At 41.9% G+C, this 27,229-nt stretch overlaps 2 protein-coding genes and 1 non-coding gene across 3 annotated transcripts; 1 reads left to right on the top strand and 2 right to left on the bottom strand.

Annotated features, from left to right (window-relative positions):
• Positions 1 to 14: 14 nt before the first annotated feature.
• On the bottom strand, positions 15 to 22,593 carry thop1 (thimet oligopeptidase 1). Its single transcript, XM_024004622.2, has 14 exons — positions 22,434 to 22,593; positions 15,880 to 16,086; positions 15,078 to 15,226; positions 14,619 to 14,726; positions 12,139 to 12,241; positions 11,398 to 11,555; positions 10,988 to 11,123; positions 6,145 to 6,287; positions 2,208 to 2,434; positions 1,732 to 1,933; positions 1,124 to 1,310; positions 817 to 945; positions 525 to 661; positions 15 to 277 (listed from the first exon to the last, which is right to left on the bottom strand). Exons 1-14 carry the CDS (start codon positions 22,444 to 22,446, stop codon positions 116 to 118), a joined length of 2,061 nt encoding a protein of 686 aa, XP_023860390.1. The 5' UTR covers positions 22,447 to 22,593; the 3' UTR covers positions 15 to 115.
• On the bottom strand, positions 11,724 to 11,859 carry LOC111976183 (small nucleolar RNA SNORA16B/SNORA16A family). Its single transcript, XR_002878899.1, has one exon. It is a non-coding gene; the product is annotated as a small nucleolar RNA SNORA16B/SNORA16A family (small nucleolar RNA).
• On the top strand, positions 22,554 to 27,229 carry LOC111975951 (small glutamine-rich tetratricopeptide repeat-containing protein alpha-like). The gene is given in 12 exon segments (XM_024004624.2): positions 22,554 to 22,675; positions 23,288 to 23,436; positions 23,562 to 23,665; positions 23,747 to 23,837; positions 23,975 to 24,074; positions 24,251 to 24,355; positions 24,466 to 24,601; positions 24,704 to 24,766; positions 25,678 to 25,715; positions 25,867 to 26,052; positions 26,283 to 26,405; positions 26,528 to 27,229. Coding segments are annotated over 10 exon segments (1,035 nt in total). The 5' UTR covers positions 22,554 to 22,675; positions 23,288 to 23,336; the 3' UTR covers positions 26,395 to 26,405; positions 26,528 to 27,229.

Here is a 27,229-nt window from a genome sequence, read left to right as displayed (position 1 = left end):
CATGCATCAATTCTTGTTTTCATAGTTTTTTCTAAAACATGTATGTCCCTTGTGCCCGTGTCCTAAGTGTATGATTGGTTGGGGAGGGCGTTTACACTGAGCTGGTTGTGATTGGTCAACAGGCACATGGAGTGTCTGCCTCCAGCTCTACCGTTAATCCTTTGCTCAGGAGGAAAGCGTCTTGCTTTGGCTCCCTCCCTAGGAAGTTCTTGAGCATAATTTCAGCGTCCTCCGAGCCTCCGGGCTTTAGGATACAGTTTCTGTAGCCCAGCCCCACCTAGAAGAGATGGAAATGTACTTCATCAGCATCAAGCAGATGACCATTGAAGCTGACAACAATGACATTTCCGTCATGGTGAAATCATTTGGAGTTCAAAAAGGCCAGTCAGACTACATGACTCCAGTTCAGGCGGTCACTGCTCACTAGCATCAATAACCAATGACGCCTGATACCAACTACTCGATAAGAGCGGATGGTCAAGTGTAAAAACAGCATTGTAAATAACTAGCTCAACTGTGCCAACCTTGGGGTTCATGATGCCCTCCTGCTTGAAGCGGGCGTAGAACATGTCCATGGAGTAGACCTCGCTCCAGAGGTAACCGTAGTACTGGGCATCGTAACCACCTGCCAGGTGGCCAAATGTGGCTGGCATGTTGGTTCCTATGGGCACAATGGCGAAGAAAAAAAGGATTTGTTTAAAAAAAAACAGACAATGACTAAAGGAGTTGGCAAGACTGCACAAACAGATCTGGGAACAGGCTACCAAACTATAGCTGTGATAGTGCTATGGCCCATTGGTTGAGGTTGTCTCTGACCTGAGGATGCAGGCACGCCCAGGATCTCCTGGCTCAGCCGGGCGTACTCCTCGGCCGGGTCCAGCCCATTCTTGGTGTGTAAGGCCTGGTCCACTTTGYCCAGGACGATCTGACGCAGGTTAAACAGACCTGCATGGGAGGGAGAGGGTTAACACATTAACACACTGAAGCATTTAAACCCAGTAGCTCTTCAGGAGTCGTGTTGGTGACCACTGCCCAATAACCTAAACACCAGCACTGGTGTAAAAGGTGTTATTAAGCTGGGTGTTCTATGAAAGAGCTAGGATGTTGTTTCATGGTGACCCACCCGTGTTGGCCAAGCGGGACTTCATGAGTTTGTCCAGCAGGTCGTCAGGGATTGGGACGCCCGTCTTGTAGTGTTTGGACATGCYCTGCAGGGGCTCCTTCTCCCACACCCAGTTCTCCAGCATCTGGGACGGCGCCTCCACAAAGTCCCGCTCCACGTGTGTCCCGCTGAACATGGCAAAGTCCGCCTGGGAGCAGCAGAGGAGGAGAGAGACATGCATCTGTTAATCCCCGCATCCTGTGGTATAACTACTGTTAGWCATCAAACTGGACAGTAAAGGGGAGGGATATATTATTTTGGTGTTCATATAAGTTTGATGACATTTTCTATACCATATCAAATATAGATTTTATACTGAATGAGGAATTGAGGAAGGAGTACACTGCCCTCTCAGGTACTAAACCTGGCAAAAAGTCACTGCTTACAAACGTGTTTTAGGTTGATTTTACAGGTATTAAATAGCCAATGACGTATTGAGAGCAGGAAATATTAACCATCACACTAAAAATGCCTTTACTCAGTCAAACATTCATTTCAGTGCTTAGGAATTAAACAACAATGTATACTCTATAGTAGCAATGACACCACATACACGTATACATACACACCTGAGCGCAGAGCTGGTGCATGACGTGGCCAAACTCGTGGAAGTAGGTCTCCACCTCGTCGTGCTGCAGCAGGGAGGGGGCGTCAGCCGTGGGCTTGCTGAAGTTGGCCACCATGGCCGCCACCGCCATCTGTCGGGTCCCGTCCGACAGCAGACAGCCGGGCTGCAGGCCAAAGCAGGCCGCGTGGCCGTACTTGCCCTCTCTGGGAAGAGTTACACACAATCACCATGACTGGCTAAACATCTTTATTTTATTGTCTCCCCCATAATGTGGAGGAGAAAAGGTGGGCTCTTCTCTGTTTCAATTGCTGGAGACAAATTCAGAGCAATGAAATAAAGACTTTCCCCCAAAAACTATAAAATCCCTCATAAAAAAAGATGGTTAAATCAAAACAATCATCATACATAACTAATTGTATGCGGCCATCTTTAAAATCCTCTGCCCTTTTCAATCTCTTCAGTTTTCCTCCGACTCACCGTGGGAAGAGGTCCAGGTAGAACTGGCCCACCACCGTGCCCGTGGTGCGGTTCTTGACGGAGTAGAGGGTGACGTCGTCGTGCCACACGGGGGCGCCCCCCTCCACCAGGTCAAAGGTGAGGTTCAGCAACTCCTGGTAGATGTCCAGCAGGCCCCGGGTCACAACCTCCATGGGGAAGTACTCCTTCAGCTGGTTCTGGTCCACCGCGTATTGGGTCTCCTCCACCTACAGGGGGGAAGAGCAAAGGACAGATTCAATTCATCACTTCAAAACATTATCCCTTCAGGGGCAAATATAGACCACACAGCCCACAGGGTCATCTCTAACACCGCAGTGAAAAATACAGAACTAAGATTTTTTTTTAAAGTATGTTATATATTTTGAGTAGGGATTGATTGATGCTCAATGTTAAATTTCAATCTTCCTACCATCATATCTAAGCTAATATGACACCAATGTCGATGAAACTTTGCAAATAAACTTGAAAGTACACAACACACTCTTGACATGATCCGTTCAGCCGTTACTGAGAAACACAAATCGGATTTTTCACAAAGCTCAAATTTCACATAGCTCAAATTCTAGACGTCGGATTAAAACAAGACTACAGCATCCATAAAATGACCATCAGACTTGGTTTTATTTGGGCGGAATAAGTTGAGATGCAACAGCTTGTACAACGTACAATTTATCACTCTCACGTGCCCAATAAGAACCAACGATGTGACACCTTTTTGAAGCATGTCCAACAGACACTGGGAGACAAATTCACCTTTCAGCAGCACAATAACCTAAAATACAAGGCCAAATATACACTGCCGAGATGCTTACCAAGACGACATTGAATGGTCCTGAGTGGTCTAGTTACAGTTTTGACTTAAATTGACTTGTAAATCTATGGTAAGACTTGAAAATGGCTGTCTAACAATGATCACCAACCAAAGCGACAGCGCTTGAAGAATTTCTAAAAGAATGTGCAAATATTGTACAATCCAGGTGTGCAAAGCGACTTACCCAGGAGGACTCAAAGCTGTAAATCGCTGCCAAAAGGTGATTCTAACATGTATTGACTCAGGGGTGTGAATGCTTATGTAAATTAGATATTTCTGTATTTCATTTCCAAAAAATCTGCTAAAATAAATGTCATCCATTTTGAATTCAGGCTGCAACACAACAAAATGGTGTATGGGTATGAATACTTTCTGAAGGCACTGTAAGTATCATGGCTGTTTTTTTGTTTAGATATAGGCATATTGTAAATTTGTTTTATTGTAGCGTGACCATCAAAAAAATAAACATAATATTAAGCTGCATATTAAATTTGACAAGAGGTAATGAACTGGCCATTGATCAGAACAGCAAATGATAAAACAGGACCATATTTGCAAAACAAGTGGTTCTGAGCTTATGTCAACATTGCACAGATTAGATATGGTCACAGAAATCAGGAAGGCAGAAAGGCTCTAAAGACCTCTATATCTATATGAATGACTCTGTCCAACACAACCTGTTGTTATGTTAAGCACCTACGGACAAAAAAATTATCGGATTCCCCCCCCCCCCCCTCAATGACATACAGTGCATTCCGAAAGTATTCAGACCCCTTGACTTTTTCCACATTTTGTTACGTTACAGCCTTATTCAAAACTGATTAAATAGTGTTTTGCCCCTCATCAACCTACACACCATACCCCATAATGACAAAGCAAAAAAATTGTTTTTAGAAATGTTTAGAAATGTATTAAAACATAAAAAACAGAAATGTCTTATTTACATACCGTAAGTATTCAGACCCTTTGCTAAGAGACTCAAAATTGAGCTCAGGTGCATCCAGTTTCCCTTGATTATCCTTGAGATGTTTCTACAACTTGATTAGAGTACACCTGTGGTGAAGTCAATTGATTGGACATAATTTAGAAAGGCACACACGCCAGTCTATATAAGGTCCCACTGCTGACAGTGAATGTCAGAACAAAAACCAAGCCATGAGGTCGAAGGAATTGTCCAGAGAGCTCTGAGACAGGATTGTGTCGAGGCACAAATCWGGGGAAAGGTACCCAAAAAATTCTGCAGCATTGAAGGTCCCCAAYAACACAGTGGCCTCAATCATTCTTAAATGGAAGAAGTTTGGAACCACCAAGACTCTTCCTAGAGCTGGCCGTCCGGCAAAACTGAGCAATCATGGGAGAAGGGCCTTGGTCAGGGAGGTGMCCACGAAGACGATGGTCACTCTGACAGAGCTCCAGTTCCTCTGTGGAGATGGGAGAACCTTCCAGAAGGACAACCATCTCTGCAGCACTTCACTAGTCAGGCCTTTATGGTAGAGTGGATAGTCGGAAGCCACTCCTCAGTAAAAGGCACATGACAGCCCGCTTGGAGTTTGCCAAAAGGCWACTAAAGGACTCTCAGACCATGAGAAACAAGATTCTCTGGTCTGATGAAACCAAGATCGAATGCCAAGAATCACATCTMGAGGAAATCTGGCACCATCCCTACAGTGAAGCATGGTGGTGGCAGCATCATGCTGTGGGGATGTTTTTCAGCATCAGGGACTGGGAGACTAGTCAGGATCGATGGAAACATGAACGGAGCAAAGTACAGAGAGATCCTTTATTATATGTGTTATTGTTTTTAACCATTGAGGACCACTTTGGAAACAAGTGTTTTAATTAATACTTTCAAGTGATATCCTCTGCGTCCACATTGTACATTTTGTTGTACATGTCTGTTACCCAAAATAAATTCAATTCAATCCTTGATGAAATCCTGCTCCAGACTGCTCAGGACCTCAGACTGGGGCGAAGGTTCACCTTCCAACAGGACAATGACCCTAAGCACACAGCCAAGACTACTCTGAATGACCTTGAGTGGCCCAGCCAGAGCCCGGACTTGAACCCGATCAAACATCTGAAAACAGCTGTGCAGCGATGCTCCCCATCCAACCTGACAGAGATTGAGAGGATATGCAGAGAAGAATGGGAGAAACACACCAAATACTGGTGTGCCAAGCTTGCAGCGTCATACCCAAGAAGACTCGAGGCTGTAATCGCTGCCAAAGGGGCTTATACAAAGTACTGAATAAAGTGTCTGAATACATATATAAACATTAAACCAGTTTTACATTTTTTTTATAAATCTGCAAAAATGTCTAAAAACTTGGTTTTGGCTTTGTTATTATGGGGTTATTGTGTGTAGATTGATGAGGGAAAAAACAAATGTAATCCTTTTTAGAATAATATATATATATTTTTTTTAAGTCAAGGGGTCTGAATACTTTCCGAAAACATTTTATATTGCTAAAATAAAGCTTTAAAACAAAATACAGGCAAGCACCACATACATTACGACAAGACAAAAAAGCTCACGTGATCAAGCCTAATGGTCTTTTTAAGTATAAAAGCAAAGCTTACTTAAATATAATTTTTTWAAAGCAGCTTGAAAAGGGTAGTGGAATGGGATAATGRCTTAGTGTGGGTTGGGAAGAACGCAATACATGATCTTGCATGCGGTACAAACCACATTATTGTGGGAGCCCCTCTATGAGTATAAATTAGGCTGTTTGAGAASGTTTTCAACCCTAAGTAACCTGCCTACACATTGTTTGAAGTACAACAGACCAACATACATATAGTTAATGTAGTAGGTGTCAAAGCTGTGTGATGGAAAACKTTGGTAGTGCATGGGTGGAGTAGGCATTGTGGTGCTTGTCAACTTCCTTTCTTTTTTGGCCTTCAGACTGCTTCTCACATAAAACTGTTTTTTGTTGTTAATAAATATAGGCTTTGCACATACTGGTATAGCAATTATGTAATACAACAGCAGAATAACCTTTGCATTCTGCAATCCTCCCATGCCAATGTATTTATGGGTGTTAAAAAAAATGACTGTTGGGTCCCCAGAAAAACAGAGCTGCAGACATTTGTCGTTTGGCCTACCTGGGTCATGAAGTAACGTGTGTCCCAGGCGTATAACTCGCCCTTGAAGGGCAGGCCCCTCTTCTGGCACTCCTCCTTCTTCAGCGCGAGCATGACCTGGCGCTCCTCCTCCCCCAAGGGCTTCAGCTTACGGGCCAGCTCCTCTGGAGAAAAGGAACATTACCTTATTGTCAAATGTACCCAAAGGAAATGTGTCTTCTGCTTTATCCCTCCCAAACACAGAGAGACACACACATTGGAGCAGAGACGTGAGGGGTGGAAACCGTGTGTGTAAGGTTTTTTGTCTGGATCAAAAATGGACTTTGGGTGGCGTGACGGGGGCATAGCAGTGTGTGGTCAATGGCAGTCGCCGACTGAACATTTTAGAGGCCCTCTTGGCCGCAGAGACAAAATGTTGCTGTTTTAAAGGAATACTTCGAGATTTTGGCAATGAGGCGCTTTATCTATTTCCCCAGAGTCAGATGAACACGTGGACACCATTTTTATGTCTCTGCATGCAGTTTGTGGCATTGATATGAGTCAAACATTTATTCTAGTGTCAAAATTGACTACAAACTGTAAGTAGGATAACTGGTCATAAAGTCTCGTCCAAAACAAAGTTTTGTAAGTGCGTTCGTCACAACTTACTTGAGGGTTGGGTATGAATTACTTACATGCCCACTTTTGCCAATGATGCCCAATTGCCCAGAGACAATGCGTTGTGGTCAGCCCCCAGCTGCCATGTGGAGTTAGTGGACAATTTTGTCAAGTCTTTATATGGGTGCAACGCACGCACATTTCGCTCAACAAATAGGAGTGAAAATGGGCTTCCATAAAGTTGGTGCAAACTTTCAATGCATTTCAACAATATTGCCAGATGGCCAGGAATGGATTATATCTGTTGTAGAGTTTGCTAGCTAAGTACAAGATAGCGGGTACTACCTAGCTAGTAGCTACCTTTGGCTATACAACATAATGCTAGCGAGCCAGTGTTAATTTGCTAAATTGTAATTACTTCGCTACTATGGCCTATTTATTGCCTTTCCTCCTCACGCCATTTGCYCACACTGTATATAGACTTTTCTATTGTGTTATTGACTGTACGTTTGTTTATTCCATGTGTAACTCTTTTGTTGTTGTTTGTGTCGCACTGCTTTGCTTTATCTTGGCCAGGTCGCAGTTGTAAATGAGAACTTGTTCTCAACTGGCCTACCTGGTTAAATAAAGGTGAAATACATGTTTTTTTTCAAGGCTAGCTATGATACCACAGATGAAAGGATACTGTAGCTTGCTAAATACACCAAGCTAACATGTAATATGATGTAGCATGTCACGTTAGCTAGCTACCTTGCTAACAATAGCTAACTTAATTTCCATTTAGGGTCAATGCAGGGCAGGCATTGGATACTAGCTTTCTAGCTAATCATATGATGTAGCCAGCTTGCTTTCAATAATGTTGACTCGAACTGGCTCACTAACTAGCCAATTAATTTATACTCGGACAAAGATATTGATAGTGCCTTCAGAAAGTATTGCCTTGTCTTATTTCACATTTTGTTGCGCTACAGCCCAAATTATTTTCTCACCCATCTACACACAACACCCCATAATGACAAAGCAAAAACATGTTTAGATTTTTTTTGAAAATGTATTGAAAATGAAATACAAAAGTCTGCATAATTTTTTTCCCCCCCTCATCAATCTACACACCATACCCCATAATGACAAAGCAAAAAAAATACATAAATAATTCACAATCCTGAGTCAATACTTTTGTAGAAGCACCTTTGGTAGAGATTACAGCTGTGAGTCTTTCTAGGTAAGAGCTTTAGACACCTGGATTGTGCAACATTTGCCCATTCTTTTTTTAAGCTCTGTCAAATTGGTTTTTGATCATTGCTAGCCAACCATTTTCAGGTCTTGCCATAGATTTTGCAAGTAGATTTAAGTCAAAACTGTAACTTGGCCACTCCGGAACATTCACTGTCTTCTTGGTAAGCAACTCCAGTGTAGATATGGCCTTGTGTTTTAGGTTATTGTCCTGCTGAAAAGGTGAATTAATCTCCAAGTGTCTGATGGAAAGCAGACAACCAGGTTTTCCTCTAGGATGTTGCCTGTACTTAGCTCCATTGCGTTTATTTTTTATCTTGAAAAACTCCCCAGTCCTTAATGATTACAAGCATACCCATAACATGAGTTATACTCCACACACAATGTATTTGTATTTGCTAGGTACACTATATATAAATACACAAAAGTATGTGGACACCCCTTCAAATTAGACGATTCGGCTATTTCAGCTACACCTGATGCTGCCAGGTGTGTAAAATTGAGCACACAACCATGCGATCTCCATAGACAAACATTGGCAGAAGAATGGCCTTACTGAAGAGCTGAGTGACTTGCAACATAGCAGTGTCATAGGATGCCACCTTTCCAACAAGTACATTCATCAAATTTCTGCCCTGCTAGAGCTGCCCAAGGTCAACTAAGTGCTGTTATTGTGAAGTGGAAATGTCTAGGAGCAACAACGGCTCAGCTGCTAAGTGGTYGGCCACACAAACTAAAAGAACGGGACCACAGAGTGCTGAAGCGTGTAAAAATAGTCTCTCCTCGATTGCAACACTCACTACAGAGTTCCAAACAACGTCAACACTAACTGTTCGTCGGAAGCTTCATGAAATGGGTTTCCATGGCCGAGCAGCCGCTGAAGGCACACAAGCCTAAGATCAACATGCGCAATGCCAATCGCCGGCTGAAGTGGTGTAAAGCTTGCCGCCATTGGACTCTGGAGCAGTGGAAACGCGTTCTCTGGAGTGATGAATCATACTTCACCATCGGACAGTCCGACAGTCTAATATGAGTTTGACGGATGCCAGGAGAACTCTACCTGCCCCAATACATAGTACCAACTGTAAAGTTTGGTAGAGAAGAAATAATGGTCTGGGGCTGTTTTTTATGGTTCAGGCTAGGCCCCTTAGTGCCAATGAAGGGAAATCTTAAAGCTACGTCTTACAATAACATTCTAGACTATACTGTGCTCCCAAAACTGTTGCCACAAAGTTGGAAAGGCCCTTTCCTGTTTCAGCATGACAATGCCCATGTGCACAAAGTGAGCTCTATACAAAAATGGTTGTTCGAGATCGGTCCGAAAGAACTTGACTTGCCTGCACAGAGCCCTGACCTCAACCCCATTGGGATGAATTGGAACGCCGACTGCGAGCCAGGTCTAATTGCCCAACATCAGTGCCCGACCTCACTAATGCTCTTATGGCTGAATGGAAGCAAGTCACCGCAGCAATGTTACATCTAGTGGAAAGCCATCCCAGAAGAGTGGTGGCTGTTATAGCAGCAAAGGGAGGACCAACTCCATATTAATGCCCATGATTTTGGAATGAGATGTTCGACGAGCAGGTGTCCACATACTTTGGCCGTGTATGTGTAGGCATACCGTCTTTATAAGTTACATCAATATGATATTCACAGCATAAAAAGTTGTGTCTTTAACACAAACATAAAAAATAAAAATAAATGTATATACACTCAAGCTGGGCGATGTTTCCACYTGTCCACACATGTAGCCTAGGGATATTAGTCATTCTGGGAATTGTRCCCCGGGAAAGATCTAACAGTGGACATAAGGAGAATAGAGGCGAGACAAAACTAGKCAGTTATAGAATATTGTGTTGTAGGACAGCTGAGCTGACTCCGGACCGGTCATTCAACTCGCAGTTGATACTATTTCCATGGTAACACGTCTTTACATGACGCGATGAAACTTTGAAACTAAGTTGCAAGCTACTTTTGTTGCAAGGTGTTGTAGAACTAGTGCCTTATGAAACACATTCCGGGCACTGGCTCTTGCTATCAACGCAATAACTGATTTGACAGAGAAATCAGCTAGATAGCTGCAGCTGGCWAGCATATCCCTAAGCTATGCTAGCCAGCTGCTGTCAGCTTGGCTAAACACAAGGTCAGTGAAGGCTTTAGCCAACACATAGAACTGAATTAGCAGACCATCTTGAGATGGCGAGTCAGTCAGGAGGAGAGAAGTCCTCATCTTCAAATGAAATGAAATGGCGAAGACATGAAACACACACATCAAACCACGCCCCCAATGCAACTCTTGATTGGCTTCAGTCATGGCCGCTAAGCATTTCTTAACGACCAAGCTCCAAAACGAGGCCAAATCAGGAAGCTCAGTTGCTCTTTAAAGCTAATTTCCTGCAATTCTACACTTTTTGCCATGACTTAGGCTGTGTTCTTATGCTATCGGAGTGACTCAAACATAACAAAAACAATGGGGGCCCCATGCCATGACAAAAATACCCCTGAATGCACCATTTTGCTGATTGTTAGTTCTCAAAGATGATCTTATTTAAAAAAAAATAATAATAATAATAATAATAGGTCCATTATCTTTTCTACATACTTTATACATGGTTTACACTGAAAACGTTTTTCCATCCTGAAAATTATGAAACATTTAAATAAAAGAAAACACTTAGGATGGCTGGCCCAATATTTTTCTATGCAGAAAAAAACGTGTGTGTGAACTGCTGTCATTCCATTTTTGCAATGTGAACCATTTTGTGTTGTAGCAGTTGTGTTTGTTAATGCATCGTTGAGTGTGAGCAATGCCCTTAACAAATACAATATGACAACAATACTTTTACTAAAATGAAACAGGGTGGTTACGGCCAGGGGTGTGAGGGCAGTATAGTGAAGCACCTGAAGCACTACATTGTTTCTGATACAACTGACAGCAGCCTCTGCAGCTAAGAATAGTTAAATATACACTGGTCAGTTGGAAATGGAACAACCTTTCAGATAGTTGTACCCCATCTTGATTAGTAACACCCACCTAGGAAGCCAGCCACCTTCTTGCCAGACTTGGCCATGTTCATCTCCAGGACAAAGTCAGCGTGGGTAGTGAAGCCCAGCAGGGAGCTCTTTTGGGCTCTCAACTGCACTAGCTCCTTCAGGATGACAGAGTTCTTCTACACCAGGGGAAAAGACAGAGGGTGAGAGCTGAAATTCATTCCGGGGGACCATTTAAAAGTAACTTTAACAGGTTATCCTTGGTCCTTGGTGCTCAGAGGGAAAAAAAACTGTCTTTGTTGTCTATTATCAATTTTGGCAGACGTAAACGTTCATTTCGGGCAGCAGTTAAACTTTCTTCGAGTTTCTCAGGGGCTCAGCGATTTTCTCTGGTCAACGCTCTCCCAGTACAGGATAGTATCTCGGTCTCACACAAAACAGACAACGGCTCACCTCTTTGCACCGAGAGTTGAAGGCCTCCTCCAGCTTCTTGCGGGTCTCGGGGATGAAGCACTTCTTCATGGTGGGGAAGTAGTGGGGGTACTTGAGGGTGATTTTCAGTTTGTCCCCATCCTTCTCCAGCGAGCTCAGGAAGTCCTCAGGGAGACCGCCTAAAGTGCATTGTCAGACATGTCAGAAGTCCTACCTATGGATTTACTTACAATGTTAGTGAATTTTGATTCTTATTTTTTTAAGCAATCAAATTAGAAACCTGAAAACGCGCTAGATCTTTCATATAGCTAAGAATGAAACATTGAAATTCTACAACAGTTTCCATTAAGTGTCCTTCCCCTTAATGTTGCGGAATCAGTTAAGGTCGAACAACACAGCAACTGTGGTAGGAAGTTCGTTTTTTTGCATCCTTTTGATCGTGACTGCTACAAGAGAACAGGGACGGGTTCGATAGGTGCCTGGGAGCTTATAGTTTGTAAAGAGCCAGGTTGGGATGAATTTCACTTTGGTTACTTCAGTTCACTTTGACTCAATTCAGTAGATAGTATAATGAAATTCCAATTCAGAGGGCCATCTATTTTTAAATGAAGATATTTTAACAAATTGGAATTGATACCAATACTATTAAGTAATATTTAGTTACTATTAGTGGATAGTACACATTATTTCTGTGAGCAAAGGTCCAACAACAGAAATGGGGTCTCAGAACGGAACCGTTAGCCCGCGTGACCATGGTCTCACCTAGCTCCTCTCTGGTGAAAGCCAGACTAGTGGTGTCTTCGTTCAGGTGCTTGTTGAAGTCAATGCACAGGTTGCTCAGCTTCTTCTTGATCCTCTTGACTTCCTGTTTGGATTAGATAGGTAAAGTCAATAAGTTGACAACAATGAACCCACTGTAGATCAGAGTATGACACGAGTCATTCCACCTCAAAAAGAACAAGAAAGAAGATTSACACCCACCATCTCAGATTGTTCTCATTTGTTAGGAACAGATAAGATTAGCATTCCTGAAACATTATTTTGTTTTCAGATTATTTGAACTGTGAGAAATCAAGCTAAATCGACTYCACCCAAAATTGGCCATTTAAATTTATAGGATTCATAGACTATTCAATAAATATAGTATAGGAAACCTCTTAATGATTAAGACGTAATCCAAAACCCAGGGACCACCCCAAAGGCAAGTATACAGTATTAATTCTGTATGTTTGACAAGTAGTATGAAGCTGCGGCTTAGAGTATTCTTTATTCATTCTACGTAATGTATTCAGTGAATTTTCCCCCGCTGTTCAGAAAAATGAGCCATTGAAGTCACTTGCACCCCCCATAAAATAGTGAAAATACCAGATATTTCCCACTAGATGCCACTGTTCCTGCTGTTACTGCCACACTTTTATCCATGTTGCTGGTCTCTTGTGTTTCTTAAATGGATCACAAAAATGCTTGTGCATCTTTGGGTAGACAATCAATAGTTTTTGCTCATGATGAAAATAAATAGTGTGGTCATCCTCACAAACCAAGGCAGTCCTCAATGAAAGCAATTCAGTTTGTCTATTAGCAACCCACCTCCTCTCAAATAATCCAACAAATGGCAGCTCTCTGAGAGGGTTATCCCTATGGTGCAATTCTCATATGAAGACTTTTCCATCCAAAAATGTGATGGAGAAATGGGCTAGTTACTAAAATGTTGTGACATCCCTAATAAAATAATACAATTATAAACCATTACATAGCAGTCTTTTGTTTTTCAATAAAAATGGTTAGAAAACATTTCTATGTTGTTTGATTAGTGACATTTACCATTAAACCCAAATCAATACCATTACAAAACAATATACAGTGTGTATTTAGGACCTTTACCATTAGAGACCATAACATTGAAACCATAAAAACTGCTGTTAGTTTGCTTGTTCACCAGGAATGGTGAATCCAGACATTTTTGGAAGGGAATAAACTAAACATACATTGGCCGTTTCCTGGACACAGGTTAAGCCTAAGAGAAGGACAGTTTGTGTGCGTTTGAATTGCTTTCATTGAGGACTGGCTTGAATTGTATGGATGACCACACCTTTTATTTTCATCATTGGCAAAAGCTATTGGTTTTCTACCCAAATTTGCAAAACGGGCCCATTTAATAAACACAAGAAATCAGCTAAATGGATAAAAAGGTGTGGCAGTAACWGCAGGAACAGCTGCATCCATGGTCAAAAGTGGTACTTTCACATTCATTTATGTGGGAAAAATGCAAGACTTCAAAATGGCTAATTTCTCTGAACAGGGGGAAAAAAACATCACCAACTTCACTGAGAATACATTACATAGTAAGAATAAACAATACTCCAAGCCGCAGTTTCATACTACCTGTGTACTACCATACACCTTGGGGGGGGGNGGGGGGGGGGGGGGTTCCGTGGGTGGCTTTTGACCATTTATTTGGATTCCTCACGTCACTGTTAACCCCCTATGGTCGATGTCCACGCCCCAAGGTAATCTAAATAGCATAATACAAAAATCCCCATAAAAGTCTGTCAGTTTAAGAGATATCAGGTTGTTRTGCATCGGATGCGTCTCAATCCARAGAATCCGCCTATATCGCACTTCCGCATCTGTAGTGAAAGGTGACAGAGCTAGAGCAGTGTTTGTCAGACCATGAGACATCCCGAAAATCGGTCGTCACAAAATCGTCTGTAGTCTGAACGGTTTGGCCTGCAAACTATTATGACCCCTCTATGGAAAGATGACTCTCACAAACACAATGGTGTTCTCTGTTTTGCTCTATGACCTCCACAAGTCAGTACAGCCAATCTGCCTACTTCTGTCTGTAGGGTCCGAACACTCTAGGCCTCACAAGTCTTATCTGAAGGTCAGCCGGTACCAGTTGCAAAAAAATTATGGAAGTATATATGGAGACTGTTTAGGGCCAAAAATGAGTTAAACACATAAATAATTATTTTAAATATTTTTGTGGATACTTCAAGGAGTCTTAAAATTCTAAATCAAACAGCTAACTGACCCTTGGTATGACCTTAAAAAGTGGTGTTGTCCAAATTGGATGTTGGGTATTATATTTAATGAATATTATATGAATCCTATGAATTGAAAAGGCCAATTTGGGTTAATTTCTCAGAGATACCATTTGAAATGAAATGATCCACTTGGAATTGAGCGTGGCCGTGATWTCCATCAAGGTCACTTCCTTTGAAAACGGTAAAGTCTCTTACATCCTGTGTTTCTTTGGGCAGGTGGAGGCCATTCCTTTGACCCAGCTTGATCAGCCTCTCCATGTACCTCTTGGATTCCCGAGTAAGCGTGTCATCGTCAACCTTCCGCTGTGAGAGGTTAAAAGCAGAACTCAACCAATGASAATGATACTCCATGCAACCTTTACGTAGCCAAAGGATAATTCTGAAGACAACATGAGGCAATAGCATGTAAAAACATACAGGCTATAGAGATCTTCCTATGTACAGCTCAATAGCTCAAAGTGGATCACCTTTTCCTCTCCTTTATTAGTACTGCTATAATAAAGTGGGAAGATGAAAGCACATCCACTGCGTGCATTTTCAGATCAGTGTAGATGAGGAATAAGGAGATGAGGAGGAAGCAACTACAGACTATTGACATCTTTTATCTATGGACTATTGGGACCTTCCGTATTGATCTCKTATGGCCCMCCTCACCTCCAGTGCCACGATCCTCTGGTAGACGTCCTCRCTCATGCTCATCTCCACATCAAACTCCGACAGCTTCTTGTCGGCGTCGGTGCTGGCCGTGCGCACGTCCTTGGAGGAGGACACATGCTGGGGGAAGTCCAGCATGTTGCGCTCAACTGGAAAAACAGGTCAAAATGTAAAAGTGAGCAGGTATTATGAGTGTCATTTTCATTGTAAGTGATGCTATGTATCATGACTATCATATATCGTGCTTTTTCAGTGCTCAAAGTGCTTTCATACTGAAATATGGGGGGGGACTCAATCCATTACCAATGTGTAGCACGCACCCACAGTTTATAAAACCAGTCTAAACTGATTTTCACACCTGACCATTGTCAGCTTGAAACATATGTTTTGGAGATTGTGCGTAGTGATGAAACAGTCGTAACAAAAGGCCTAAAATTATGAAAAGCAGTAAAGCAATGATAAAAACAAGCTCTTTTGGATTAGATCATTTGCTGCCTTGAGTCTATAAAAGGCTACAACTGACTGATTTAKCATGTACAGTCCAGTGTCCACTGCCTATTGTAGGGAGCATAGGCTTGTCAGCTAGTTTTTATGTAAAAAGTGCTGATTTGTCTATACCATTGCATACCTCTTTCGTGCCAACTCAGACATTTTCCCAATCGCTTTCAAGGCCAGTGGATTAGATGCTAGTTGTGGTTGCTATGGATTGAACCGCTAGACATCATAACCTATGCATTTCAATCCACTGTGGTCATACAGGAAAGGGGTTGAAGAAATGATGCTATTTTGGAGTCACACCCACCTGTGTACTCCACCTCCACATCAGCGAGAGCCTTCAGGGTGTTCTCATAGGAAACACTGGCCAGGTCCAGGGCCCCGACACAGTCATATACCTTTTTGGTCTTAGCAATAACCTCATCTGAGAGCTGATTGATTTGCTCGGGGGTCAGGTCCCAGCGCAGGCGGTTGTCAGCACAGACTGGCGCACCATCACCAGATGCCAACTCTTCTGTTGGGTGAAAGAAAGGTTGGTCATGAGTTGGATGGTTCGTCTTGGAAAAGGCCTACTTCTAAAGTGTATGAGGAAAAGAGGTCGACCGATTAATCGGAATGGCCGATTAATTTGGGCCGATTTCAAGTTTTCATAACAATCGGAAATRMGTYTTTTTGGACACCGATTTGGCCGATTAGATTATRTTTTTACGCCTTTATTTAATCTTTATTTAACTAGGCAAGTCAGTTAAGAACACATTCTTATTTTCAATGACGGCCTAGGAACGGTGGGTTAACTGCCTTGTTCAGGGGCAGAACGACAGAMTTTTACCWTGTCAGCTRGGGGGATTCCATCTTGCAACCTTACAGTTAACTAGTCCAACGCTCTAACCACCTGATTACATTGCACTCCACGAGGAGCCTGCCTGTTACGCAAATGCAGTAGAAGCAACTTATCTTGGCTAGCTAGCATTAAACTTATCTTATTAAAAAAAATCAATCAATCAATCATAATCACTAGTTAACTACACATGGTTGATGATATTACTAGTTTATCTAGTGTGTCCTGTGTTGCATATAAATCGATGCGGTGCGAATCGTTGCTCCAATGTGTACCTAACCATAAACATAAACATAAATGCCTTTCTTAAAATCAATACACAAAAGTATATATTTTTAAACCTGCATATTAGCTAAAAGAAATCCAGGTTAGCAGGCAATATTAACCAGGTGAAATTGTGTCARTTCRRTTGCGTTCATTGCGCGCAGAGTCAGTGTATATGCAACAGTTTGGGCCGCCTAATTTGCCAGAATTTTACGTAATTATGACATAACATTGAAGGTTGTGCAATGTAACAGGAATATTTAGACTTATGGATGCCACCCGGTTCCGTATTTCACTGAAAGAATAAACGTTTTGTTTTCGAGATGAGAGTTTCCGGATTCGACCATATTAATGACCTAAGGCTCGTATTTCTGTGTGTTATTATGTTATAATTAAGTCTATGATTTGATAGAGCAGTCTGACTGAGCGATGGTAGGCACCAGCASGCTCGTAAGCATTKATTCAAATAGCAATTCCGTGCGTTTGCCAGCAGCTCTTCGCAATYCTTCAAGCATTGCGCTGTTTATGACTTCAAGCCTATCAACTCCCGAGATTAGGCTGGTGTAACCGGTGTGAAATGGCTAGCTAGTTAGCGGGGTGRGCGCTAATAGCGTTTCAAACGTCACTCGCTCTGAGACTTGGAGTAGTTGTTCCCCTTGCTRTGCATGGGTAACGCTGCTTCGAGGGTGGCTGTTGTCGTTGTGTTCCTGGTTCGAGCCCAGGTAGGAGCGAGGAGAGGGACGGAAGCTATACTGTTACACTGGCAATACTAAAGTGCCTATAAGAACATCCAATAGRCAAAYGTMWATGAAATACAAATSGTAMAGAGAGAAATAATCCTATAATTCCTATAATAACTACAACCTAAAACTTCTTGCCTGGGAATATTGAAGACTCATGTTAAAAGGAACCACCAGCTTTCATATGTTCTCATGTTCTGAGCAAGGAACTTAAACGTTAGCTTTCTTACATGGCACATATTGCACTTTGACTTTCTTCTCCAAAACTTAGTTTTTGCATTATTTAAACCAAATTGAACATGTTTTATTATTTATTTGAGGCTAAAAATGTATTTTATTGATGTATTATATTAAGTTAAAATAATTGTTCATTCAGTATTGTTGTAATTGTCATTATTACAAATAAGTTTTTTAAATTATTATTATAATTTTAAAAATCGGCCGATTAATCGGTATCGGCCTTTTTTGCCCTCCAATAACCGGTATCGGCGTTGAAAAATCATAAAATCGGTCAACCTCTATTGAGGAAATGTTTTGTTTCACTATGCAGGGGATGATTCATGGCATTCAATGGCATGAACTAAGTATAGTTTCAGTATTGTTCAAGTGAATCGAAGATACTATGGCAGGTGTACTATCAGATGTACAGTCGTGGCCAAAAGTTYAGAATGACACAAATATTAATTTTCACAAAGTTTGCTGCTTCAGTGTCAAAGGCTTTTATTGACAATTACATGAAGTTGATGCAAAGAGTCAATATTTGCAGTGTTGACCCTTCTTTTTCAGGACCTCTGCAATCCCTGGCATGCTGTCAATTAACTTCTGGGCCACATCCTGACTGATGGCAGCCCATTCGTGCATAATCAATGCTTGGAGTTTGTGGTTGTGTTTTGTCCACCCGCCTCTTGAGGATTGACACAAGTCTCAATGGGATTAAGTTCTGGGGAGTTTCCTGGCCATGGACCCAAAATATCGATGTTTTTTTCCCCGAGCCACTTGTTATCACTTTTGCCTTATGGCAAGGTGCTCCATCATGCTGGAAAAGGCATTGTTCGTCACCAAACTGTTCCTGGATGGTTGGGAGAAGTTGCTCTCAGAGGATGTGTTGTACCATTCTTTATTCATGGCTGTGTTCTTGGGCAAAATTGTGAGTGAGCCCACTCCCTTGGCTGAGAAGCAATCCACACATGAACGGTCTCAGGATGCTTACTGTTGGCATGACACAGGACTGATGGTAGCGCTCACCTGTCTTCTCCGACAAGATTTTTCCGATGCCCCAAACAATTGGAAAGAGGATTCATCAGAGAAAAGGACTTTACCCAGTCCTCAGCAGTCCAATCCTGTACCTTTTGCAGAATATCAGTCTGTCCCTGATGTTTTTCCTGGAGAGAAGTGGTTCTTTGCTGCCTTTCTTGACACCAGGCCATCCTCCAAAAGTCTTCGCCTCACTGTGCGTGCAGATGCACTCACCCTGCCTGCAGCCATTCCTGAGCAAGCTCTGTACTGGTGGTGCCCCGATCCCGCAGCTGAATCAACTGTAGGAGACGGTCTGGCACTTGCTGGACTTTCTTGGGCGCCTGAAGCCTTCTTCACAACAATTAACCGCTTCTCCTTGAAGTTCTTGATGATCCGATAAATGGTGATTTAGGTGCAATCTTACTGCACAATATCCTGACTGTGAAGCCTTTTTGTGCAAAGCAATGATGACGGCATGTTTCCTTGCAGTAACCATGGTTGACAGAGGAAGACATTGATTCAAGCACCACCCTCCTTTTGAAGCTTGCAGTCTGTTATTCGAACTCAATCAACATGACAGAGTGATCTCCAGCCTTGTCCTCGTCAACACTCACACCGTGTGTTAAGAGAGAATCACTGACATGATGTCAGCTGGTCCTTTTGTGGCAGGGCTGAAATGCAGTGGAAATGTTTTGGGGAACACATTTGCATGGCAAAGGGACTTTGTAATTAATTGCAATTCATCTGATCACTCTTCATAACATTCTGAGTATATGCAAATTGCCATCATACAAATGAGGCCAGCAGACTTTGTGAAAATTTAATATTTGCTGTAATTCTCAAAACTTTTGGCCACGACTGTACAGAGCCATTCCACTCGTGGTGCTGTTGCACCCAATTGAAACCTCATGTTGTAAGTTCTAGCTGTCAGTTGAAATTCTGTGTTACCTGTTGGCTAATTATATTATGTTGCATCCTGTGGTGGATTCAAGGACGTTCCAGGGACTCATCTGGACTAAGTTAAATGGTGAGTTCTCACTCTGTTGTTCGAACAACCTCTTTGGTACAGCCTCTCCTATAGGTCGTTTGGCGACCCGTTACGAAAACAGAAGAGAACGTTGGGTTATGGATGTAACCTTGGTTCTCTGAGTAGAGTAACAGGTCACCAAGCTTTCATGTCGTTCCTCCACGACTGAAGTAATGGACAGTGTGTCACACCACTCCTTTTATAGTAACAGGTCCCGTGGGTACAGTAAGGGTGTGGCGTGACTGTAAACATCTTTGATATTAAGCATCTCAAACACATCGCGTGAAGCGGAAGGAGTTCCCATAGGTCGTCAGGCGACCCGTTACTCTACTCAGAGAACCAAGGTTACATCCTTAACCCAAAGTTTTGTACCACTGATTTTGTCACAAGTGGCTGAGATGTGCAGGACTTAAAACGTAGAGTTAATGAAATGGCACAGGAAAATTTGAGGCAGTCTATAAAAGTTGCTGGCCACAACAATAAATGGATTTGACAGTCAAACTATCACTTAAAGATGCACTATGCAGAAATCTCTCTGCCATTTCCTGGTTGTTCAAATTCTAATAGTTCGCCTGATTTCAGATTGTGATAAAACAAGCTAGTGTAGAGAATGAATGTACCATCTAAACCACTGTAAAATATATTTTCAATAACCAAAAATTATCGTATTTTCAGCTGTTTGAAGCTGGTGAACAAAACCTTAAGTAAAAGAAGCAAAAACAAAACTTAAGGTAGGAATAGTGCACATAGAAACAGATCTACCTCTTCTTAGACTTGCTTTAAATGAGAATGACAGATCTAAACATARATTTCCATGTGAATTTGGTAGGGTCGCCCAAAAAGTTACATATTGCAGCTTCAAATAGCAGCCAACCATTGTCACTGTTGATATACTATGCCACGTCATGATTGGTTTAAGTTTACTAACAGAAAAAGTTATTCTTAGAGCTGGCCGCCCGGCCAAACTGAACAATCGGGGGAGAAAGGCCTTGGTCAGAGAGGTGACCAAGAACCCGATAGTCACTCTGACAGAGCTCCAGAGTTATTCGGTGGAGATGGTTGTCCTTCTGGAAGGTTCTCCCATCTCTGCAGCACTCCACCAATCAGGCCTTTATGGTAGAGTGGCCAGACGGAAGCCACTCCTCAGTAAAAAGGCACATGACAACCCGCTTGGAGTTTGCCAAAAGGCACCTGAAGACAATCAGACCATGAGAAACAAGATTCTCTGGTCTGATGAAACCAAGATTGAACCTTTTGGTCTGAATGCCAAGCGTCATGTCTGGAGGAAACCTGGCACCATCCCTACGGTGAAGCATGGTGGTGGCAGCATCATGCTGTGGGGATGTTTTTCAGCGGCAGGGACTGGGAGACCAGTCAGGATTGAGGGAAAGATGAACAGAGCAAAGTACAGAGAGATTCTTGATGAAAACCTGCTCAGGACCTCAGACTGGGGCGAAGGTTCATCTTCCAACAGGACAACGACCATAAGCACACAGCCAAGACAATGTAGGAGTGGCTTCGGGACAAGTTTTTGAATGTCCTTGAGTGGCCCAGCCAGAGTCTGACTTGAACCCGTTCAAACATCTCTGGAGAGACCTGAAAATAGCTGTGCAAATACGCTTCTCGTTCAACCAGACGGAGCTTGAGAGGATCTGCAGAGAAGGATGMGAGAAACTCCCCAAATGGTGTATTGTGTGTAGATTGAGGTTTAAAAAAAACGATTTAAATCAATTTTAGATCAAGGCTAAGGTAACAAAATGTGGAATAAGTCAAGGGGTCTGAATACTTTCTGAAGGCACTGTAAGTGATTCATTGCAAACTTGTCAAAACGAGTTTTTAGTGCTTGTGCCGATTATAAGGGTCTCGTCAAAAAATGTTTTTGACAAGTAATACTATTGTTGCACATGTATGAGTAGATAAACATAACATTTGCTATGTTTTCATTATAATCACGAACTGTTTCTGCATATTGGTTAGGACGCCGTTAACTGTGTTTTGACATTGGGCTATTTATCAAAATGTCTTGTCAACAGGAAGCAGCAACYGAATAATTTWGTTTCTTTCTTGTTTTAGTCATATAAAATTGAACTTTCAACATTAATTTCCAATGGTAACGGCAACTCCAAAACGGCAACTATTTTGATGATATACCAGAAATCACCAAAAAGGGTTTGCCCTGCCTTCTAATGGCACATATAATTAAACATAATTTTCAAACGTGAGTCGTTTGAAGACTCACGCAGTTCCTCGGGAGGTCAGTTCCTCTCTGCTAATCCCATGTCAAAATAAAAGTCCCCCACAGCACAAGTGCTTTCTTTTTTGTGCAGGTATAGCGCACGTTCAGGACTTTTATTTTGACAGTGAGCGGGAAAGGAAGTGTGTCTACAACAGACCCACGTTTGGAAAGTCTGATTTATGTTTTATTAGACGTTTATGTCAATRCCCCCGGCCCCGCATAAGAACCAACCCTATGGACAATCGGCAAAGTTGAACTTTACTTGTATTTGACGTCTGCCTTCTGGCGGACTATTCCGTTATTTTGTAAGCTAATTCCTAGTAAAACTAGTGTGTAACGTTTAATACTAGCTAACGTTGCTAAAAAGCAGGTAGCTAACGTTACTAGCTAGGTAGTATTCAGAAAACCAGAAAGCGTTAGAAAGCCAAGCACAGACGTATTAATATGCATAACTTTGAGTTTGTATTCATTTGGCAATGAAGTGTTAGGAAAGACTAACATCGATGCATTTCGTACTCACCTGTCGGTGCCATCTTTCAGAAAACCAAGTAGTAACGTTTTCAGAGCGCTTTGCAGTCTGTGTTTGCCGATAAAGCGACTGTAGTGCGGGCATGCTTCAGCTACGCAGTTATGACGTCTAACACTTGCGACGAAAGTCAACACCTTTTTTGCTATCATCACCAGACCCATCAGCAGAGATACATTTATAATATCTCTGGCACCACCAGCTACTGCAAGAAGCACCTGAAGCAAAGGCAACTGGTAAGGATCATTTTTGCTAACTAACATCTTTTGTGTGCCATAACGTATCGTTTTTTAAACCACACGTCAATGTCAACGAAAGTCGAGTAAATCGAGGTAAAGTGCTCAAAGCATATTTGTTATTGGCGTCATGTCAGTAAAGCTAATGTGCTAAGTAAGCTAGATAACTAACGTTATTTAGCTACAAGCAGCTAGATAGCCCAAGCTAAGATATCCACGTAGCTAAGCTTAATCAGTTCTCATGCACTTAAGCAAAACTAGACACCTAACGTTAACGAATACACGGTCAGAGTGTTTTCACATAGTAGGCCAACTGTTAGCTCTGTTAGCCMTATTAGCTAACAGCAGCCGACCGTAAGCAACTTGCTAGAACATTCTAGCTAGCTGGCGACGTCTTGTCAAGTTATCAAACTTACTAGCTAACAAGCTAGCTAGTTATTAGCCTAGGATTATGACGCTATCTAATCAGATGACATGGTAACATATAGGTTTATTTGTTATAATACCGGTATGTGTAAATGTTACTGTTATAGCTACCTACAATTTATCCCAATCCGTTTACAATGGAGATGTACCGACAACATAATCATATTCTCTTCTTTTCTTCTTCAGGGTCCCTCACAATACACATTRTACTAAGAGGTTTGGACCTCAATCCAAAATGACTGACACAAAGCGTCTTGCCTTCTCCATCATTCACTTTCTTCATGATCAACTGGGCTCTGGGAGTCTATCATCAGATGCTCAGGAAAGTTTAGAAGGTAAGTTTGAGTTGGGAAGCCAAGATTCAGTAAAAGGAGATGGGCTCTTAGCCCATGTTGGAAGATGGTCAGGGACTCAACTGTGTCCAGTCATTGCCATTTCTCAACATCTGATGCTTTCCCAGTTGCAGTCCAATGCCTGGAGACCGCCTTCAATGTCTCGACCGACGACCAGACCCTAGCTGTCACTCAAACGTTACCAGAGATTTTTGCCTCTGCGACACTGAAGGTAAATTTAAGACATCCGCTTTATATGAAGGTGAATATGTGGTCAATAGTTTGTCTCAAATGTGTTGACTGTCTGTTGCAGCATCCAAACACCCTCCACGTGAATATAAACACAGCCACAGATTCCCCCACTGAGGAGGAAGAGGCAGAGGCTGAGCYACTCAAAACTGATGGTAGGACCTTCCTTGTAAATAGTTTGTACATTACTCAGTCTTCAATATCAGCTCTCTTCAAATGGGTCTATGGTTAAGAGCTGTTGATAGGCCTATACATTCTTCTGGCAAATAATTGTATGTGTTTTTCACGGTAGGGAATGATCAAATGAGGGTTGAGAACTATGGGGCAGCTGTGGAATTCTACTCAAAGGCTATTGCCATGAACCCCCAGAATGGAGTTTACTACTGCAACAGGTATTGACCAACAAACTCCTGAACTTGGAGGATAATGTGACAATTATTTACACATTAGGTATATCCAAGTGTACATTATCGATTTTCAAGCATGTATGGAGTTTGTCAAGCAATGAAAAATTAATTCACATTTGTTTTTGTAAGGTACTGCTAATTGTATGGTTTGCTTGTGCTAGGGCTGCTGCATACAGCAAACTAGGCAACTARGCTGGAGCAGTGCAGGACTGTGAACTTGCCATTGGGATTGACCCAAACTACAGCAAAGCGTATGGAAGAATGGGGTATGTTAGACACTAGTGTTCAATATTACAGTGGACATGGGCRAGTGTGTTGCTGATTTGTTATTGACTGATGGTTGACTTACATTGACTTCAACGTCCCATGCTTCCAGTTTGGCTCTAGCCAGTTTAAACAAACACACAGAAGCTGTAAGTTATTACAAAAAAGCCCTGGAGTTGGACCCAGAGAACGACACCTACAAATCCAACCTGAAAATAGCAGAGCAGAAAATGGAGACTCCAAGCCCAGTAAGTTGATAACATCTCAGCCACTATGGGAAATGCATATCATCTGTACGCATGTAGAATGAATCATTGTTGATCATGTTGTTCTTAAATTATCTCCTTCAGACAGGGGGAGTGGGAGGAGTTGATCTGGCTGGTTTGCTCAGTAACCCTGGTTTCATGAACATGGTGAGTTCCAATTAACTAAAACTGGCCCTTTCAAATGAAAGATACTAGGAACAACCAGGCTGATCCAGTATACTACTATAATGCTGTGTGCATGACAAATGGGAAACTCTGAAAATACTACTTGTAAACTGTAAGCAWCAAGTTGTMTMCATTCAAGTGCTTTMAACTTGTAGAGAATMRCGATTTGGCTAGTGGCAAACAAGCTACGTCAATCATAAACAAAAATTACAGCTATCATACTAGTAAACAAATGTTGAATACACAAATAAATTGTGTTAAATGTCATTTGTTGTTGGAATTAACTGCTGAAAAGGCTGTTATCAAGTCTATTTCCTTAATTGGTGATGTCAGAGTTCAGCATGTGGGAGAAGTCTGAGTTTAGGGATGATAGACGTTTCTCAATAGGTGGGCTGGGCGACATGGCAAATAAATTATCACGATATCTATATATTTTCATTCGATAACTATCACGATAATTAATAAGTTGTAATTAACTGACTTGCCTAGTTAAGTAAAGGTTAAATTTTTTTAAATTGTGAGCTACACAAAATTATACTTTAAGGAAAATTGTACCATGTTTGCGGCCAGGGAGCACGTACCTGGGATCAATTAAATTGGTGACCTTRGTCGTTTATGGTAAAAAAATATATATGTACTGTCACCTTATGCATTTCTTCTCTTCAACATTTTTGCGGAAAGCTTAAGGAATCTCTGCAGGTGTTTTTGGTACTCTGCAAGAAGCCAAACTAACAAAAGTTTTAGTAATTACAAGTTGGAYGAGCATTCAAGTGCATTTTTCCCAGTCGTATGCTCATATTTACGAGATGTCATATACACCAGCATATGTAGAAAAGGTTTACCAAAGAGTAGAACTCGTATTTATATTAATTGTTACGGCTGCTTTATCCTAGGCATCTGGTTTGATGAATAACCCACAAGTACAGCAACTGTAAGTTATCCAATTATTTTCTATAAAATACACTCTCTTTTTAGATGTAGCACGAGGACTTTGTAAATGCACTCTGATATTCCATACTTGTGAACTAGCTTTGAGTTTAATGCATGTAGAATATACCACCTTTCTTGTCTGTGTTGTACAGGATGTCGGGGATGATGTCAGGGGCTTACGGGCCAATGGGACCTCCAGCAGCGTCTGGAATAGGGCCAGGGCCTGGCTTAGGTGCAGGACCAGGGCCTGTACCAGGGTTAGGGTTGGGAGCCGGACCGGCAGCAGGAGTTGGAGTAGGGGGAGCAGGTCCGGGAGACATCTCTGGTCTCATCCAAGCGTAAGTCGACTACTAGCGCTACTCAGTCTGTGCCAAATATGACTTGTGTATTGTATTATTTGTTATTACATTAGGCTATATTATTGTATGTTATACCAATGACATCCGTGATAGACATGAAAGCATTTGACATGTATGAGTATTAATAAAATCCATTAATGTATGACCTTTTTGTGACTTGTACTTGGTAAGTGCCATTCCATCACCTRGCTGTAACCATGTCCATTTAGGGGCCAACAATTTGCGCAGCAGATGCAACAGCAGAACCCAGAGCTAATTGAACAGCTGAGGAGTCAAATTCGCAGCCGGCCGTCTAGCGCTAGCAACGATGAGCAACCTTGACCCTCAGACGGGTAAGATTAACATTTTAAAATGACATTTGATGGGTTGGTCCATGTATCGTAGAGTTGTTTTTCTTTTGTACAAACTGCTCATGTAGCTAATCCTAAAACGGTCTGCTCTTTGTTTTTTACAGAGAAAGATTTGTGTGTGGAAAAGTGAAGACGGCTGTGTCCTTTTTTTTGTAATTTGTATTATTCTCGCAACTCCGGGGACAAAAAAGCTTTTCTTCACTGAGTAATTATTGCATGTGCAGCCCCTCCCTCCCCTCCAAGGAAACCAGTCAGTGAAACTTTGATCAAATTTGATAAGCCCACTGTCAACAGATATCTAGTCTGAAGTATATAGATTGAGTGGATCTGTTGTACTCCAATCTGCAATGTCATACCAGTATAGCACTTGGTTTAACTGTTAAATGTTACTAATCCTTGCCAGAGAACTGAATCACTACACCCCCAGTGGACTAAATGCAGTTGCATCACTTGAACTTTGTCATTTCAGGTACACAACAACAGATTATTATGTGATATAGTTCAGCAGCCACCTTAATTTGAGAAGCATCTATTTGTACAGAGATATACTGGTAGGCAGAGATGGCATGTAGAGTACTGTKAACATTATGGGAATTAAATGGACCATTTCAAATAGGACCTTTTATGGTTGTTGACTTGTCTAGTGTAATCCAGGAGGAGTTGTTTCAGCATTTTTCTTGAGTTGCACGATAACACCTACAGTCCACTTTGTTCTTATTTTGTCATGAGAAATGTGTTTTTTCTAACAACATGGGTGGCTGTCTGTTTTTGTTCCCAATCTTTGATTAAATCGTACTGGTAACTTA

The sequence above is a fragment of the Salvelinus sp. IW2-2015 genome, linkage group LG16 (genome assembly GCF_002910315.2).
Source record: "Salvelinus sp. IW2-2015 linkage group LG16, ASM291031v2, whole genome shotgun sequence".
NCBI classification, from domain to species: domain Eukaryota; kingdom Metazoa; phylum Chordata; class Actinopteri; order Salmoniformes; family Salmonidae; genus Salvelinus; species Salvelinus sp. IW2-2015.
The sequence above is the reverse complement of the archived record's forward strand: the minus strand, read 5'-3'. Positions and strand labels throughout refer to the sequence as shown.